Raw genomic sequence first — 20557 nt, 5'->3', positions numbered from 1 at the left:
TGGCAGAGTTGGAATAACCAAGGCCTAAGTGGTTAAGTGACTGGTCTGAGGTGGGGCAGGCAACCAGCCCCTGTTCACCTTCTTTACTAGTGTCAGAGAGGTACCTCTGCACCCTTACAACCCCTCAGGACTGTAACATGACCAGCAGCAGGGCTGATACTCAATGGGGTTAACAAAAAAAATAGGCTTTTCTTGTAGATCATCTGTCCTGCTCAGAGACATGCAGACACAAACCTACCTAATTCCTTCGGTACTGATGGGAAGGCCTGCAAAGGGCCAGGTTAAGTTTGGGGGATACAGGATGAAAGACACACAGTCTCTGCCCTCAGGAGCTCCTAGCCTTGAGGGGACATAGACATGATCAACCAAGAAGTGTGGTATCGTGCACAGGTGAGACAAGCACACCTACTTGAGGCAAACAAGCAGGTGTGTTTGGAGATCCCAGCCTGCATATAGGGTGGAGAATGACTCACAGGCAACCTTGCCGGGGGGCAGGTGCAGAAGGATACAGCCTTTGCTCCAAGCCTCTGTAAAGGTCTTGGCCAGGTATACATTGCACCTGTTGGGCCTGTGTGACAACACCTGTTCTCCTCAGGTGGTTTATTTAACTGGGCTTCTCATCTGAGGGCCTTGAAAATTCAGTGGGAACTAAAGCCATGGAAACAAAAGTGTAACAGAACTATAAAGACTACTTTTGTTTACTTAAACCCAAAGCATTTTTTAAATGTTGCTCTTACAGCTGTTATTGGCTTAGAGGTCACTGGTAACATTAATAGGCACAAACATAAACAGTAAATATATGGTAATTGGGAAACATTTTACAATATTCTATTTGGTTTTCCAAACTGACACAAATGTTAGGGGAATACTCCCACTGTTTCGCAATTCCTCTGGAAACATCAAAGTTTATGAAAATGTCAGGTGTCAAAAAGGCAGTGTAAATACAGATAGGCAAAATTCTGAGGTAGGTATAAGTTTGCTTTAGTGCCCTCCCACCTCCTCTGCACCCTTGTCCTTCCTGGTTGGTAGCTCTGAGGTATTTGAGTGTCCCCTTTTCTCTCTCTTCATTCTGAATCACCTAATTTGAGAGAAAGATTTGACTTGAGATCTTCAAGTCCTCTCCAACCGGCAGAGACAGCATCTTGAGTGTGGGAGGAGCTCTTGTCACTACTTGTAAATTCACACATCAAAGGTGAGACCCTGCTTTGAGTCCCGCCCCCATTCCCGAGGCTCCTAGAGCCAGTCAGCGGTGGGCCCTCACCTCCACGACAAGCTGGAGATCGTCCACATACCGCTCTTCAGTCTGAATCAGCTCATGAATATAGCCCTGCCTTTTCCTCTCGATCGGCTGCATGGTGTCCAGAGTTTGGAGATCAGCACACCCTATGGAAAAACAAGGTAGAGTTAAAAATATATATATTATTTTAGTCTTCTTTGTAGAAAACAGACATCAGCAGATGAGCCGGGTTTATAAACGGTGCCTTGAAAGAGGTACATAGTTTTCCAAAGGGTGAACTTCTGCGAACAGCACCCCACTATGGATAACTGGCTGAATGACCAAACACTCAGTGCTTGAAAGCAGTGAATGAGTAAAGCCTGTAACTAATTAGAAGAGGTCCCAATCTCCCTTCTAAATATGTAATGATAGAATTAAGGATTTTTAGAAATGGCTTCAGAGATCAGAACTGTGCTGAGCTTGCGAAGAATCCATGCTATTCTCATCATCTCAAGACATTTTCAAAGATCTTGAAATGATTGGCTGGATCAAATGCTTGAGATCAGGGTTTTTCAAATTGCTGGTCATGAGCTACTGGTGGGTTGTTATATCAATTTAGTTTTTTAACATGTGGGTCGGGCCCAGCATTAAAAAAAAAAAAAAAAAGAAACTATCACGTGCACACCATTGGTAAGTGTTATTCTGTGAAAATTTTTAGTTAGGTATGTATTTGGGGATGTAAAATATATTTCTTTCTGTGAGCTGTTAAAAATATTTGAGAAACATTTCCCTAGGTTTCTCAAAGTAAAGTGCTACATTAGGACACCTAAAGTTCCCAGGACCCAGCAGTTCCAAACAAGATCACAGCCTTAACCCACTAGAACTGCTGATCTGGGATGCACAGCAGCCCTACGAGACTTTGAGGGAAGTCTCAGTCTCGTGTTAGGGTGAGAAGAATTGCATTCAGTTTGGATCAATTTACGGGCACATCGGAGCAACTACGACGTCAACCTAGGAAGTGACATAATTCCAGAATCATTCAGTAAGTAGCGGAGGGCTTGCCTTATGCTCAGTGGGAGGGGAAATGCCTCAGGAAGCTCTTCCTCAGACAGAAAGAAAAACCTGGCAGGTATCAAGCAAGCTACAATATGAGGCAGCAAGCAGCGGGCAGGGCAGCAGGGAGAAGGGGCAGCTTGAAGCAGGGGCTTTCTGGACGGGGGAAGCGTTTGGACAGGATGCAGACGTACCACACAGAAAGTGCTTGGCTAGCACTGGGGACAAATGGACAAAGCCACAGAGGCAGCAAATGTAAGGATCAGACTGGACTTTTAAAGGAGGTTTCTCTTTCTGACTGCCCTTGAATTTTTACAGATTTTATATAGATTTGGGCTTACAGATAGTTCTAATGAAGAAAGCTGTTCTATTTTCTGCACACGTTGCCAACAGCTTTAAAAAAGTTACTCCCACAGAAAAAAAAATTGAATAAGGCAGGTTTGGTGCTACCAAGAAGAAATAGTGTCACTGTCATGTTCAAAATTATCAAGCTTTTTGTGGGTTTTATTTTATTCTGTTCTGCCAGGGAGAACTGTAGGAACGACTGAATAGAGACGCCTGTCTGACTAGGTCGTGTGTAGCAAGGCTGAACGTGATGGCCTGACACCTGGTAGAATGCTGCATGTTGTGATGCGACCCAGTGTCATGTGTCAGAATTGCCAGCTGACTGATAGAAGCAATATGAACAGTGCCTAAGGCTACCCCACCTCTTACACTAGTATTTTATAAATTTCAATAATTTACATTCCGTCACATCCACATTACACCTTTACTATTACTTACCAAGATTTTCCTCTAAATTTACTCATGTTCGAGTTAAATATCTAGGAAATCATGGGTTTGATATGCTGGTAAGACTATGAAAGATTTGCACACTATTAACAGGCCTAAAAACTGAACACATACACAAAATAATATACATTTTTCAAACACCCAAAGAATCAATTTCAATAAATACTAAACAATCTATATTATATAGAAATAATTACTGAATATATCTGGAAAATTACACATTAAAATTATTTTCAAATATTTTAGTTTAAAGGAGAGCTTCCTGAAAGCTAAAGGTAGCCTCCTCCTTTAGCGAACGGCAGGCACCCTTTACTTGACCTATCACTAGCATGCGTGACAGTTGATCACTCCTCCTCTTTAAAATCCTTCTTCATTGGGCTTCTAGGTCATCAGGTTGCCTCGTATCCTCCTACCTCACTGGTCAGTCTTTCTCAGTTTCCTTTTCTGGTTCCTCCTCATCTTCCAGACTTAATGCTGAAACCTAAGGCTCAGTCCTTGGAACCTTTCTCTTCTCTACATACATCCTTGGCGATCTTGTCTAGTCCCAGGGCTTTATATGTCATTTACATACTTATTACACACTCCCAAATTTATACCCCAGCCTTAATATCTCCTTTGAATTTCACCATATGTTCTGAGCAGTGCCTGCTCAGTATCTCCACTTAGACATTTAAAAGGTGAGTGAAGATAAAATGGCCAAGACCAAAATTCTAATCATCATCCCCCAACCTGCTCCTCCTCCATTACATTCCACCTCAGTTAACAGCAACCCCATCTCTCTGGTTGCTCAGGATGAGATCTTTGGAGACATCCTTGATACTTCTTTTCACACCCCCCCATTCAATCCAACTGTTGGCTCTATCTTCAGAATATACTCATAATCTCACCACTTTTCACCGTGCCCACCACCAACACTGTGACCCAGGCCACCACCATCTTTCGTCTGGATTACTGCACTAGCCTAATGGGTCTCCTTGCTTCTGACCACCCCCAGCCTACTTTAATCTAGCAAGCCAGAGCTACCCTGTTAAAACATATCAGATCATGTGATTCCTTTGATTAAAACCCTTCTTCAGTGGGTTCTTCTCACTCCGAGCAAAAGCCAACGTTCTTACGATCAGCCCATGAGAACCTAAACAGTCTCTCCCATCTCCCTGGTTTCCCTTCTGTCCTCATTTCTTCCTTCTCTTGTTCTTCCCTCTGTTCTAGCCACACCGGCCTCCATGTGGTTCTCAAGCATCTCAGGCATGTTCCTGCTTGAGGCCCTTGCATGTGCTGGTCTCTCTGTCCAGAATGACCTTCCAGATATCCGCTGGGCTTCCTCCAGATATACCTCACATCCCTCAAGTCTTTGCTCACACATTATCACCATTTCAGGGAGACTACCTGAAGAGCCTGTTTAAAACCAAAATCCCTTTGGATCCACCCTTTCTCCCCAGCACTCTTTTCCTGACCCGTTTTATTTTTCTAAGACACTATACACTTATTCGTTTTGTTTGTTTTGTCTTACCCTACTCACTAGTCAGCTCCAAGAGGGCAGGAATTTTTGTCTTATAATCTTCTATATCCCCAGTGTCTGACATGGAGTATGTCTTTAACAAGTACTTAAAGAATGTGCTATGAGGATAAATCCTGAGCTGTGGGAGATAGTACATTGATATTAATTATAGGCAGTCGGTGAGAATGATGAAAACTTCCTGATAAGTTCCCTCTGGTAGACAAGGAGAATAGGAAAGTAAAAATGAGAGATGTTTATTTTCAGGTCAAAGTTCCCAAAAAATAATCAATGGTGGGCCAAGCCACAAGACCTCCAACACTTGTGTTAGGATGTGGAGACTGAGAGACAAATTATAGAAAATGATATGAAAACTTCAGTTGGGAACAACTGCTCTAAGTTACAGTTTAAGCAAGAAGCAGCAGCAAATGAGATGCTGAGAAAGGAGAAGAGAGAGATCTGCAAAGATTTCAAAAGGTGGAGGACAAAAGACAATTTGTGATGACTATACAAAGAGGGTTTGTTCAGATTATGTAATAAAGTCTCAGAAAAGTCCTTGTCCATTCTGAGGAGAGCAATACCACCACACAATGCTATTCTCTGTGTGCCCAAATTAAGCAGCCAGAGTTATCACATAATGGTTTTCAGCCTGTGTTTAAGCTCAGTGAAAAGACAAGATTTTAACAGTAAACCCAGATGACTAAACTGTGTGCATTTTTTGAAGGCTGACTTTAATACTGAAGTTTTATCAGGGCACTAGAAAATTACTGGATTATAAAATTTTATTTTGTAAAAGAACAGCCTTTTATCTGCTTGGCAAATATTTACTGAGTGCAAACTCTGTACCAAGTATCATGCTCTCACCATGAAGCCATAGATATTTGTGATTTTGTTTTTGAAATTTTAAATAATTCTTGAATAATTTTTTAGACTCTTGTCTTTTTTGATGCCTGTCAAGTTCACTGTCATGTTATTAGGTTGCTCATTCAAGCATAAAGTGGAAGAAGTTCATATTGTATTCTAATGCTGCCACCATAGGAAAAAAAATTATTTGGCTATTAGAAACTGGTAGTATTCTAGAACTCTAAAAGCAACTCTGTTGATAAATGCAAGTGGATACAGAAAAATTTTATTGGTTTTATTTTTGAACCTACAGTAAAATGTCATAGGCCTAGAAGATAGCAAAGACCTTCCAGTATAGACAGAAGTACAGACTTGGCCTTCAGAAAGCAGTTAGTTCAAGCTGATATCTGCTAGTTATATCACTGAGGAAATTAATATGCTATTCAGAATACAGAATATTATGAAGCGATGTAACAAAACAGTAGTTTCTTCATGTTCACCCAACATAGAACTTTCAATTCTAATAAACATTAACTGTTACTAACGTGTATGACAATTTACAACCTTTGATCAATCTTCCGAACAACTTTGACCCTTATTGTATAAATACACTGAGAATCTGAAGCTTGGTGGTTAAGTGATTTACTATAGAATTTAGAGATACTAAATCCTTAAATCTAGGTGTCTTGATTAAAGCCTTACACTTCAAAAGGCCAGGCCATTTACATCAGGACTCAAGCAGCAATAGCTTTTAAAGCTTCCCAAGTGATTCCAATGAGTAGCCAAGCTAGAGAATCTGATTTAGCTCCTGGCTGGCCTCTAAGCCTCAACTCTCACTGCTCCTGGCTTTGTACTTCCCTCTAGCAATAACAAACTGCTTATAATTACATCTCTCCTCCTGCACCCATGCTGCTTGCATCATCATCCTTCCACCATCCCACCCTTCAGTCTGGCTTACTCCTGCTTATCCTATGGATCTAGTAGCTGCCTCTTCTAGGAGATCGTCTCTAATTCACCAATACATGGTTGAATTAGGTATTCCTTCTCGGTACTCTCTTGGTGCTCAGTACATATCTATCACTGGGCTTAGCATGCTGTTTTATAATTATCTGCTTATATATCTGATCTCCTCACAGAGCTAAGTACTACCTGAGGCTAGGACCATCTGACACTCATTTTCATATTCCCAGCACCTAGTACACTGCTTGGCCTTATGCAAATACTTAGTACATGTTAGTTGAATGACTTTCCAGGGATGAGTAAAGGTTTTTTGGAGAGAGATTGTATATGCCAGACATTGATGGATAGGCTGGATTTTGATCCATATTTTTTCAAAGTAAAACCAGCAATTTGGTTACTTAACTGTAAAACTCTGCTTATCTCTGGTGCCCCAAGTATTCACTGCTGTTTCTTTTATATAAACTTTTATTTTGTGTACTAAAAATGTCTTAACTACAACTGCAATGGCTATTAACCTGTAAGTTCTTTCCAATCCTTTTAGAAAAAAGTTGGAGTAAAATTATAAGTAACATTGTAGTCTACTATTATCCTAGATCATATTTTCTTTTACTTTCAAATCAAAATTTCTTTTGCTCTTGAGATACATGTCATTATCTTGATTAAAGTACTTCAATGTTGGCCACTTAAAAATTTCTTTTGTCCCCATTGATATAAAACAATTAGCTGATCCGCACACAGAGACTACATTAAGGAAAAAGAGAAATTCTAAAGAAATTCAATCATAACTACATATAAAAAATTAAAAATGTGTTAAAGGATGCTTCAAAGAAATACACAATACAAGTAATGTAGTTTGTGTTCTTTTAATAACCACACTTGCATAGTTATATTACAATTTTGTAAAAATAACAACAGATTACCTCATGCCAAGCGTGCCCAGCATTTGCACAATCTCAATACCTTTAATACTATAGTTTCCAAGACACACAAAATAAAAATTTAAGGCAAAAAACAGCACTTTGCAACAATTTAATAATTTATTACATTACAGTAGCATCACAGCAGCATCCAACAATGCCACTATAGGCAAAAGTCTCTCAGTATTTCCATAGATTCTATTTACAAGAACTTGTAACTTGGTAAAATTAATTCTAAGAAAATTTGGCAAATAAAGCTTTGGACTGGAATTGACATTTCTTTCTCTACTTTTCCTTTCCTCACTTTATTTTAAACTATCAGTATTCACATTGTAGTTTAAAACACTAAAATATCAGTTACATTTTAAAATAGTTCTATTACTTTAAAACAACTCAAAAGTTTTAGAGGAAACTCTACAATGAGTAGGGTTGATTTAAATTTTCGTATTTTCGAAAAACTCAGCTTTGGTTTTAGAACTGATTTTTTAATTGCAGGAAAACCCATCAGATTTAATCACATATTTTAAAAATGATTATCACACATTATAATTTTAAAATAAATTTTACCTTCTATAGAGTTCAGATTTACTCAGTTACGTTCCCATTTTAAAACTCTATTTTCATGCTAAACTTTCCTTCTAATGTTGCTTTCTAAGTGAAGTGAAAGCTGCCTCCTATACTGAATGAGGAGGAAGAGAGCAAATACATGGCAGAATACGAGGTATTGCAAAGGACTGCATGCACTTTTCAGGACAAATTATTATTATATGCCATACTATTTCCTTTAGCTTTCTCTCAAATATATGACAAAATACCTTCACAAAGAGAGGTATTTCAGTAAAGACAGTAAATATGTTTTCCAGACTAACATTCATCATAAATATGCCATTATGTGATTTAGTCCACAGGTACCTGATATATACATTATTTTCAAATTGATTATGGATGCTAAGCTCTACCTGAATGTCATTCTGAATAATCTATACTTATCTGTGTAAAAGTGAAATGACGTGAGCTATAAAAATAGCTTTGAAATAATTTATCAGTGTATTAGATAAGTCCAAATGCAAAAAAATATATAGAGAAAATGTTACACCAAATCATGTGGCTTATTAGCACTGGTCTGATTTTTAACCTCAGGGTTTAAAATGGACTTAAAGTAACTGTTCTTAATGTGAACCCAACTAAAGGGTGCAAAAGCAGAAGGTTCAGAACACAAAAGGCAAGACCAAGGAATCTGTATAATTTAGAAGATGTGTTGAATCCACAAGGACTCAATCTTTGCACTGCCTCCTTTAGTGACTGCAGACAAATCTGTTATTCCACCTGTAAAATGATATTATTGCTTTCCTATTAAAGTCATATTTTATAAAAGTATCATGATGATGCCAAATGCTAAAAATTGAGGCAGTCTAATTACTACAAATCCCTAGCCCAGGGAGCACACGTACGAATCACCACACATCCCAAAAGATGTGAAATATTTTGGAACACAGACACAAACTTTGTGAAGTTCTAACTAAGCTGTTGATTCCTTCTCAAGTGTCATAAAGTTATGATTTAGGCAATGTATGACTGAAATCATTCATTCATCATGTATAGGCACATTAACATAAATATTGCACAAAATATGCCTCTAACAAACTCAGAGATATAAAAACATATTTCATTCTTCTTAAAGAACTCTGTGAGGAAATAAGACTCTGATTGTATGTACACTTTTCCTGATAATACTTGGACATTCATAAACAGTAGATTGCACTGCAGTTTGTAAACATTTTAAATTGCATAAACTTCTCATTTTCAAATATGGTTTAATACTGTCCACTAAAATTCCTTTTGTTTCAGCTAAGTACTCTCCAATTTACTAGTTTATAATAAAGTTTATTATCCTTAAAGTGTTTTCCATACAAGAAAAAGAAGTAAAATCCTATGTCAAAGTAGCCAATGAGGTTGAAGAACAGATACTAGTCAGAGAATTCCGGAAGGCAAAGTCAGTCTTCTAGCCTCAAGGCAGCTCCACAGACACAGAGGAATGCCAGCTCGCACTCGAATTCACTGCTGACTAGACAGGGCCTGCATACCTGCTTCAAGGACATTTAAACTCTTCAAGGGCTCCTTATGACCTTTACTAAATACATTAAAAAGAATGTCAACCAGTGTCCTTTTGTGACCTGGGACATCATGTGGTCACTTAATTAAAATAGATAACATATATTTTGACTTTAAAATGTATTATAGATATAAATGCTCTGTCTAAGCTAGGGACAGTTACATATCTCATGGACAATGACAGGAGCCTCTCATTCCTCAAAAATAATACATTTTTAGGTTATCAATGAAGAAGTAACAACTAATTGCCGCAAGACATGATGCAGTATCTTCATTAGCCCAGAGTACATAAAGATCCCAAGGGAACTGCCATAGTACAATGCTCACTCCTGGGCAGCTGAAACAGATGAAACATATCCCATTCCACACATAGTGATGGGGCAGGCCATTTTCCTCTTTTATAAGATAAGAAAAGCTCCCCAAAGTGTTATTGCTCCCACCCCAAAATACACAGAAAATAGAGAAAAAGTTACTTCCAGTTCTTGGCCTTTAGCAAATTTAAATACTGAATAGTGGCATATTAGAAAATAACAGAGTAAATAGTGCATATTTGGGACAAATCACATATTGAACCAATTAAGAGCTCACTGTGATTAGGATTAGATCAAACATAATAGCAAAACATAAGCAAATTTTATCTGAATTCTATAATGAATATACATGTTGCAATTACATTATAAAGCATGGCAGCCCATTCCAAACCAGCGAGAATAGTTTGTGCAAATAGTGGGTCTTTGTGTGTTTGAATTCCCACCATGTAAGGGCAAACTCAATGTGCATGCTAATGACCTACAATTACCAAATTAAAAAAAAAAGAAAAATGCTAAAGGATGCCAGAGTGAACAGCAGGGAAAGCCACACAAAGACCCACTATCCTTTAACTTGTTACAAATAAATTTTAACTGTAAATTAGAAACACAAAGAAATAATCACAAGTGGCTCTAACATTCAAACGAAGTTAATGAATTGTGTAGGAGATATTTGATCAGGGCTGCCTGCCCTGCCTCCACGCTACAGTCAAACTTGGATAGTGGGTCTCTGGGGTGCTTTCACACTGGAAGACAACATTGGGTCCTATAAAAAGAAAAATGAGGAATAAAATGAACATAAAGCAAATTAAGTGGGTGAGAAAAAATTTGACTAATTACATGAACCATCAACTAAACAAATTTGAATTATTACTATTCCCGACCTTTAAAAATTACAGTCTTGCACTACTTAACAATGGGAATACATTCTGAGAAATGCATCATTAGGCAATTTTGTTGTGTGAACACCATAGAGTGTACTTACACTAACCTAGATGGCATAGTCTACTACACAAATCTAAGCTGTGTGGTATATCACTGTTATTATATATGCAGTCAGTTGTTGACAAACATGTTATGCAGTGCATGACTGTATCCTAATCACATAATAACATGAAAATAATACCTATAAGGGCCCAAGAAACACAAATGGTAATCTAAAATTTAGCTGGTTTTTACTGACTCAGACATGCCTAACTGTTTTTGCTTTAAAACAGTTTTTATTTGTTATTTACATCCCTTATTATAGAAGACTTAATTGGAAAAAAGTGTTCCACCACTGGAACACAAGATAACGAAAAAACCACACCTGGAAAACCATCACTTTACATCGTAGACACTACCAAAGTCAAATGTACTGACATCCTGGAATGCCTCCAGGAATCACTAGCCAAAGCCAAAAATCTTCCAGACCCAGTACGTATGAAAAGTATCTTCCTTTCTCAGGTCCAATAAAGGCACTGTAGGCATTTCTAATTAATAAGATAAACTGGTGAGCACTAAAAATTGCCAAGCTATCCAGCAGAGCTTAAGATGGTCATTCATTTAGGTAACCCAAATTGTTATAAAATTTTCTTTACCACTTCTCCTAAACCCGGAGATATTTTTAGGAATGTTCAAACCATAAAAACTGGACTCTTCCCACCTCCAAAATGGGAAATTCAGTTGCTTTATCGAAAGGAAAGTCTTCTCTAAGGATGAAGCACCGAAGTGAAAATAATAAATATTGCAAAATTATAGTATAAAATAAATTCATAATAGTTGCACTGAATCATATCTCAGCTTTGACTGAGTTACCATTTATATGTTCTCAGAAACTAAATTAAAATGAAAGGCTAAATCTTGTAGGTAATTTCAAGAGAATGATCAAAATATAAATCATGATATATTTTGTTAAAACAAAATCAAAAGTATAAAGTAACATCCATTTTATAAAGGAAAAAACTATTTCCAAGTACTATTTATTCTTTAATTTATTATTAATGTATGTTTATTGTCAAATATAAGAAAGACTTGAGGAAATTTTATGTAATACCAAATATCACACTTTGAGATCTGGACTCTTGATCTAAAAACAGTGATATAGACCTTGATTTACATATATCTTGTGGTATCAGGTATCTATTTAAAAAAAACACCTAATAAGAGTTTTGAAAACAATTTAAACAGGTTTTAAATTTTCTTTTAACCTGGATAATGTGTAAATATGTGGGAAATAAATGGGAAGGTGGCAAAATTAATAGCACCTACACACTAAAAGGGTAACTTTTAATAGGTAAATAGGGCAATTACTAGCTACACTTTATGAAGCTCAAAAAGATCACTGGATGCTGAAAAGGGATGATGGTAAAAGGAAGTTACAGTATAGACCACTTTTATATCAAAGAACCCATAAAATTATAAAATTTTCAGATAAAGTCCAATAGTAAGGTCTGAAGCTAGTAAAAAAGTATTTAAAATAAAGCAGTATAACATTTGATCTTGTGAAGTTTCTCTTTGCATCTTTTTACTTTAAACATTAATACACAATTACTAAGAGTGCTAAGTTTAATATTTGATCCAGAACAGTAATAAATGCAGTGCTGCATATTAAAGCTCTTGCACTTGTCGAGAGGTAAATAATTTGATATTACTCACACTGTTGACTTGGATCTGAATCTGTCGTCATCTTAACGTAGTTTGAAGGGAAGAGACCAGTCACCCCATTGATTTCTCCTTGCCACCAGTCAGGATCATCTTTGTTCAAAACATTGATAAGTTGTCCTTTGGAGAAATTTAGCTCATCCTCATTATTCGCTACATAGTCATACATAGCAATCACCTGACACACTACCAGAAAAAGAACAAAAGAATACTGAATTTAACAAATTGATTATTCCTACAAGGATCACATGTTAAAATTCCCCTAGGACTTAAATTACGCTAATATTAAATGTGAAAATTAGCCTAAAATTTCCTTTCAGTTGCTCTCTCCCACCCTCTTTGCCCACTCCATTTTACAAAAACAAGAATTTCCAAACTACAGTTAAAAATCCAATGAAATGCTTTCACTTTAAGTATGATTGTATAGTAATTCCACTTGGAAAAATCCTAAGGAGTGAAGTGTTTCAAGTACCACTGAAGAATTGGCTGCTTCTACAGAATTTCTCAGAAAAAAAGTTCTCATTGTAACATCTTTTAGGCAGAAGTAAGAAAAGAACAATTTTTTAATATTTTTCAGTTAGTTAATCTAAGAAGTTGGTGAGCTTTAACAAAATTTTTCTAAGATGAAATTCAAGTTAACCCATTTCATACCAGGATGAAAGGCAGGTGTAGTTCTTTCACTACTTGGACCCAAAAGTTTAACATGGCTGGCAGGAAACCATCCTTTTTGCCGTTTTTTTCCTCTGGCCTGTAAAATTAGCACAAAGAATATGAAAGATGAGATTAAACCAATTATTGAGACATAAACTAAAAGTGAGAAAAATGCTGCCAGCATAGTAAAGAATTTTACCTTGCACAAAAAATGGTCTGGGTTTTGCCTTCAGCTCCTAAGAGGTAATCTCTTGACCTTTGGAATGTCCTGACCAATGAGTGTCTTAGTTTCCCTGGGGGCCCTGACCATGCCAGACAGTCTAACAATGTGATTTATGGTGGGTATGCTGGGTCATGTAGTATAAACTCAACCTCTGGAGAGACTCTGGAGAATTCAGCTATAGAGGCAGCCAACCATGTCTATGTGATAGAGCCCCAATAAAAACTCTGGACACAATGGTTCAAGTGAGCTTCTTTGCTTGGCAATACTCTGTGGGTGCTACTGTCAGGAAGAGTTAATGTTGTCTATGACTACACTGGGAGAGGGCAGTTGGAAGCTCTGTGTCTGCAACCCTTCTGACCTGCACCATACATCCTTTCCCTTAGCTAATTTTAATCTAAAACCTTTTGCTGTAATAAACTGTTAACCACGAGTATAATATAGTAGTCCCCCTTAATCCACGGTTTTGCTTTCCACAGTTTCAGTTACCACAGTCAACTGCAATTCAAAAATATTGAATAAAAAATTCCAGAAATAAGCAATTCATAAGTTTTGAGTTACGCGCTGTTCTGAGTAGCGTGATGAATCGCACACCATCCCGCTCTGTCCTATCAGGGGCATGAGTCATCCTTTCGTTCAGTGTATCCATGCTTTATATACTACCTGCCTGTAAGTCACTTAGTAGCTACCTACATTATCATATTGACTATCAGGTATTGCAGTGTTTGTGTTCAAGTAATCCTTATTTACTTCATAACGGCCCCAAAGCGCAAGAGTGGTGGTGCTGGCGATTTGGATATGCCAAAGAGAAGCTATAAAGTGCTTCCTTTAAGTGAAAAGGTGAGTACAATACAATAAGATTTTGAGAGAGGCTATATTCACATAACTTTTATTATAGTATAACTTCTATGTTATTGTCAGTTATTGTTGTTAATTTCTTACTATGCCTAATTTACAAATTAAACACTATCATAGGTGTGTATGTATAGGAGAAAAACATAGTATCTGTAGGGTTCATTACCATCTGCAGTTTCAGGCATCCACTGGGGGTCTGAGAACATATCTTCCGCAGATAAGGCGGGGACTACTGTAGCTTTCAGTGAGTCCTGTGAGTCCTTCTAGCAAATTACTGAATTTGAGAGTGGTCCTGGGGATTTTCAAACTTAAAATCAGTGTCAGAAGTAAGAGTGGTCTTAATGAATTCTGCACTGGCCTTCCGGGTCAATATTAAACAACTGAAAGACTCAGAGTGCTGCTGAAAATGCTATTTGTAGAAGTCTATTTGGAGGCCTTTCAGACTGAGATCTCTCTGCATATTTCATGCAAATTATATCTATAAAATAAAAAGACTTTTCTAGAGTTCTAAGTTAAAGTCAACACTTAAAATGGTATAGCCCATAGTAAACACCTCTTGGGGCTTTGTTAATAACTAATCAATTAATCAAGAGATCAGATATAAAATATGTGCAGAGCCATGTTTTCCACTTGGTTGGGTTAATCTTCAAAGCAAATCAGAAGGTGGAATTTCAGGAGGTTACTCAAGAAGATATTGAATTTTGAATATCTACTGTTCTTTAGGAATTGTTAAGACCAATTTGCAAGAATGAAGCTATGTTTAACCTCCTTATTAAAATCATAATTAATCTTACATAAAAATACAGCTATTGTACCTCTCATCATCTTTTAATCCTAAAATGCTCTTTAGTTTTTATTAGTAAAGATATTTTCGTGGAGAGAAAAGAACTTCCTATATCAAAATATATGAAATATCTCTGTTAACATTTTAGAAAAAAAAAAAAAAAAACAAGCTCATTTATGTCTGCACTTCCTTTCTCTGCATTGATGTTTCAAAAACATAAGACCATGGGGGGACAGTCCAGTGGGGAGTATTTTCTCAGTACATAGCCTGGATCATGTTTTTTTCTCCTAAAGGCTATACTGCAAGGCTGGGGTTATTCCAGGCAAAGATGATGCTATGCTTTCCTTCAAGTGACCTGTAGTTTATTAAAGTGGATATGACTGGAAAACAATGATATCTTCAGAGGAAATTATTCTTCATATTGTTATTTACATTAATTCAACTGTGCTAAGATGAATAGGGAAAAGACTAGACAGAAACATACACTAAAACGTTAATACTGTTACCTCCGAGTGCTATGATTATAGGTGATTTAAAATTTTTATTAATTTTAATGGGCATGCATTAGTTTTATAATAAAATTAATAAACATTGCTTAAAGATTATTACCTGTAACTCCCCTTGCCACCACCCACTTGTATTTTTCTTTAGAATTAATATTAACTGCCCTGGTGCAAGGCTAAGTTGTTCAGAACCAGAAGCCACATATGCTGAAGTTACTTGAGCAATCTCTGAAAAGAAGAAAAACAAGAAACTGTGAATTCAAAACTATTAAACACTTTAGTAATATTTCCAATTCATTATTATACATACCAGGTTTCTTGTTTGAAGTTCCAGATTTGTTAGCACTCCCGAAATTCTGTAAGGAAAAGATATACTTTTTTATCACTTTCCAACAATCCAAATATAAAAGTACAAAGGTTATTAAGAATTAGAGATTTCTAATTCCCAAGATTCTTGTTTCCTTAAATGAAGAGCAAAATGACAATTAATCTTATATTAACCAAATTTAGTTAAGAATCCAACACTTATGAAGAGATCTAGTCTAACAGAATATAATATATATAAGTGGCTGATGGTGGCATCCATTGACTCAGCAGGAATAGTTCATTTTCTGCATTTTTCCTGAATATTAAATGTGAAGATCTAGGCCAAATACATCAATGTATCAATGGGGTTAGCAAACAACCTGTGTGACTTGGATATGTTAAGGCATATGTGAGTTTTGCTCCTGCTGCACAGGAGGCAATGTTTTTAATTTTTTATTTTTTTGTTATGTTCCCCCTGAACCTAAGAACAAAAAATCCATACCCTAGCAAGTATGACCTACTTGACTTTACAGGATAAGCTGGACCAACCATGTTTCCTCTTTTTAAGAATATGAGCAAAGAAAAGAGAAGGAGTTAAAATTTTTTCTGTTAGTGAACACAGTTGTAGTAAAAGTACTGAAGCAGAGTTGATGGCAGTCAAGAATACTTTTGTTTTTTTGAGTACTCTTTGTTTTTGAGTACTTACTATGTAATAGGTACTGTTCTAAGAATGATACCTATATTCACTTAGAGAGTTTTCATAATAACACTATTACAATTATCTCCATTTTGCATAGAAGGAAAATGAGGCAAAGAAAGATGAAGTAATTTGTCTAAGGTCACCTAGCCTCTAAGTGGTAGAGCCAGAAGTCAATCCAGCTAGTCTCAATGGTCCTCAACATGTGGTTTGGGATCCCAGGTGGGGGGGACACTTTGAGCCCCTTTAAAGGGATCTAGGAGATAAAAATGATTTTCATAATGTATTAAGACATTATTTGCCTTTTTCACTGTATTGACATTTACAACCTCCATTAAAGTTGCTGATGCCTTAGTACAAATCATGGCAGTGGTGCCAAATTACACTAGTAGTCATAGTATCCATGTGTTCATAGTAAGACAAAGCCAGTTTCACTTAAGAATGTCCTTGATCTAGTAGTAAAACAATTTATTAAATCTTAATCCTCAAGTACCTCAAAAGTTCTGTGACTAAATGAAATGTGCCTAAACCATTTCTGCTGTATAATGAAGTACAACGGTTGTCTCAAGAAAAGCACTTGTGAGCTAAACTAGGTTTTTCATGAATCAACATTCTTACCTGAAAAAACAAGTGAATGACAAATTATTCAGACTTGGGATTTAGTTAGTAGACACTGTCTCAAAGATGAATAAAGTAAGCCTATTACTCCAAGGAAAGCAGCTGATAGGATTTTTGCCAATGATAAAATTCAAGTTTTCAAGGAAAACTATTATTTACCACCATGAGCTTGACAGTTTTAAAGTACTTAAAGATTTTTCTATAAGATCAGTGGTGATATTGTGATTCTTTAAATATTATATGATGAATGTATTAATACAGGGAATATGTGCATAACTCAGTGATTTACTGTTTTCCAAATGACTAATGAATAATGTTACTACACCACGCATGGGTAAATAACCCTGTCAAATGTGCAGAACAGACTGGTGAATTTTAATATAACAATAAGAAATGTCCAGTGATAAGGCTTCGGATTCCATGTTGCAATTAATTTATAACAACGTAATACTTGTCAAGTTTTGGTGTGGTAATATAAAAAAAAAAATCTACAGATATCTGAAAATGTTATTAATATACTTCTCTGTTTCTTCCCAATCTCTGTGTGAGGCTGAATTTTCTTCATATATTTCAATCGAAAGACTGTATTGCCACAGACTAAATATAGAAACAGATAGGAGAATCTAGCTATCTTAATTAAGCCAGACATTAAAGAAGTTTTCGAAAATATAAAACAATGCCATTCATTTCATTTTTTTTTTTTTCCGGGAAAATACACAGTTGTTTTCATAAAAAGTAAGGTATTTATGTTACCATGCAATGGGTTTAATTTTGCTTTTAAATAAATTAGAAATATTTTTTTAAATTTCAGTTTTAATTTCTAATATGGAAATTGTCACTAAATATAGTGTACATATTTAAAAAAAAAAACTCTTTGGAGTCCCCCATAATTTTAAGAATATAAAAGTTTCCTGAAACCAGAATGTTTGGGAACGGCTTCACTATCCCGTATTAGTGGTGGAATGAAAAGAGGAAGGTACACAGAATGTAGGCTGAGTCACATTAATGTCAGAGCCGTAAAGTCAAGATTTACAAACTCCTTCAAGGTGGTTCCTTGTAAACCTCCCTGAATGTGGAACCCTTCCCTAACTTCAGTTATCATGAGGCCTAGCCGTACCTATGGCCTTTGTTCTTAAAATTTCATGAAATCCTGTCTCCTTTATTTCTCTAACAGGATCCATCCCTATAATAAATTCTATTTTACTGGAGCTACCTTAAGTGGTTTCCTTGTAACTCAAGTAGCCTGACCAAAACCATATTCATGAGTTTGCTTTAAGTATGAATCTTGATGAACAAGAATGAAATGATTCTGTTTCTGTACCAAAATAACTCTACCTCTTGATCTTTTGGTTTGACATAATTTGATGGAAAAATTCCAGTTCTATCTCCAATACTTCCTGTCCACCATTCTCCATCTTTCTGAGTCACCAATATTTCTTCACCTTCAGAAAATGTCAAATCTCCAGGTTCTACACTTGAATACGGATAAAGTGCAATATACTCTGTAGAAAACAAAGTAAAAAGAAACTAATTTTGGTTGTAAGATTACAGAAGTTAAAAAGAAGTTATGTTAATCTCCAAGATCTTGAGTAAATTCACTGTAGAAGATCTTATCACTTAAGGAAACTTAATATAAAGAGATGTTAAGATAGAAAAAAGGAATGGAACAATTGTTTAGTATTTTCTTAGAAAAAGATTGATTTACCATAAAGCTTTATCAGGGGATTTTCCCCCCAATTGTATCATCATCATCATCATCATCATCATCATCATCATATCACAGAAAATAACCCCAAAACTACAAATAGATATCAATATCTCCATTTTATAGTCACACTATGAAAAGACTTTCTTAATCTTCTTACACAAAATATATTTTAATCTGTTAAGTTCTTTTCTCTTTAATTCTTTTATATACACTGTTCTAGAAATGACGACAGTACTAGAAGCTAACTTTCATCACAACAACCCAGCTCCTAACCCAGTACTTGGCATAGGGCAGATGCTCAATAAATATCTGATAATGTATGACCTCAAGTGAAATGTCTAAATTTTAATATTGGCTTTGGTTTTTGTCTCTGTGATTGCTACTTTAGGAGAAGCAGTAAATGACCAGGTTTTTGAAGTCTTTCTCTTTCAAGTTTCATTTACATTTGTCAACATGGAATTTGATCTGTATATCATAAACTGGAGATGACCAGGAACACCATCTACAATCTATTTACTATTCACATTCCCAGTATTACTGACCATGGCTCATGCCATTCCATCTGTCCACAAGAGCTTTCTCTTCCTTTGTCACAATGCAAGACCCTACTCATTGTTTAATATAATTCAATATTGTGACCTTGGTAGATTCACAGGTCCTACTCAAAATTATGTTATATTCCCTCATTATAGAATTTACTCCAATTGTATGCCTATTCAATTTTTCCCATTCTACTGTGAGCACTTCGGAGGCTGTGTTTTATTCATCCTTGTATATACATTTCAGGCTGTAGCACAGACTCTCTAATGTAACAGACACTGAATAAACTGTTTAATTTACCTGTAAATTGATTTTATTGAGCAATATAAACATAAAATGTACTTCAACTAATTTTACAATGGACACATACAATTCATTTATAAACCTATATAACTATTAATTTTAAAAAAGGTCTGCAAAAGAGTAGACAATTTTTAATTTTTCAGCACATTAACAAAAGCAAAATAATTTATTAGTCAAACAATCCAAAAACTACAAATAGATATCAATATCTCCATTTTTCTTTGTAATATTATGATAAAGTGTATCCTGATTTCAAATCCTACTTAATGATTTAAATGGTACACTGTAATTAAAATGCAATTGTAAACAACTAAATATACTAAAATTTCCTTACATCTTAAACATCTATAATCTGGATATATATTAACAGGAAAACAAAAACCTTCCTGTTATCTCACTGCAATACTTTTTATGGTCTTATTTATTGAGGCAGTTTATGGTGAATTTTTATAGCAGAGATTTTTTAAAAGTGCCAAGTATTTTCAGCCTTATTTTCTTCTATATCCTCAATATTCATGTGAAGTAGGAAAGAGACAGGTTTTACTAATTTCACTTTAACACTGAAGACACAGAAGCAAGGCAAAGAAAAACAATTGTGGGAAGTCATATAATCAGTCAGCAGCTAATGTGACTCCCATCTAATTTACAAACTGTCTAAAGCTTACCTTCTCCAACTGTATAGGCTGCAGAGGTAGGTTTCTTGTTTACAACTGCATACAAAGCTTCTGGTCTGCCAAATAAACACATCAACAGATTAAAAAAACAACTAAACAAAAAAGGACATCAACAAGCAAAAAACAAAGGTATCTGATGAATACTGCAGGAGTTAGCAATGCATTCTTTTAGGGCTTTCTAAAATTAAATTAACCATCTCAGTACCCAAGGCTAGAAATATTATCATACACAAAATCCTAGTGGATTAAGAACTGCCTAATTACAAACTTCTGAATTTTTTAATATATTAAAATAATTTCAACATGATTTATAAAGTTTTTCAAATGTGCTATATTTTGCCTTTCTAAAGGATCTTAAA

At 35.8% G+C, this 20557-nt stretch overlaps 2 protein-coding genes across 2 annotated transcripts in view; both read right to left on the bottom strand.

Annotated features, from left to right (window-relative positions):
* LOC111737548 (intersectin-2-like) overlaps positions 1–9577 on the bottom strand; it is a 24874-nt gene extending 15297 nt beyond the window's left edge. Inside the window, exons 1-2 of the mRNA XM_023528538.1 lie at positions 9489–9577; positions 6958–6962 (exon numbers count right to left, since the gene is read on the bottom strand). Coding sequence (XP_023384306.1) covers positions 6958–6962; positions 9489–9560 — 77 coding nt within the window. The 5' untranslated portion in view covers positions 9561–9577. The remainder of the gene's footprint in view (positions 1–6957; positions 6963–9488) is intronic.
* The window catches only part of ITSN2 (intersectin 2), a 65758-nt gene continuing 52407 nt past the window's right edge, over positions 7207–20557 (bottom strand). Inside the window, exons 22-28 of the mRNA XM_023528537.1 lie at positions 20190–20254; positions 18309–18475; positions 15663–15708; positions 15459–15580; positions 12991–13087; positions 12334–12525; positions 7207–10462 (exon numbers count right to left, since the gene is read on the bottom strand). Of these exons, the coding sequence (XP_023384305.1) occupies positions 10461–10462; positions 12334–12525; positions 12991–13087; positions 15459–15580; positions 15663–15708; positions 18309–18475; positions 20190–20254 (691 nt within the window). The 3' untranslated portion in view covers positions 7207–10460. The remainder of the gene's footprint in view (positions 10463–12333; positions 12526–12990; positions 13088–15458; positions 15581–15662; positions 15709–18308; positions 18476–20189; positions 20255–20557) is intronic.

This window comes from Pteropus vampyrus, unplaced genomic scaffold (assembly GCF_000151845.1).
Source record: "Pteropus vampyrus isolate Shadow unplaced genomic scaffold, Pvam_2.0 Scaffold28, whole genome shotgun sequence".
NCBI lineage: Eukaryota > Metazoa > Chordata > Mammalia > Chiroptera > Pteropodidae > Pteropus > Pteropus vampyrus.
The sequence above is the reverse complement of the archived record's forward strand: the minus strand, read 5'-3'. Positions and strand labels throughout refer to the sequence as shown.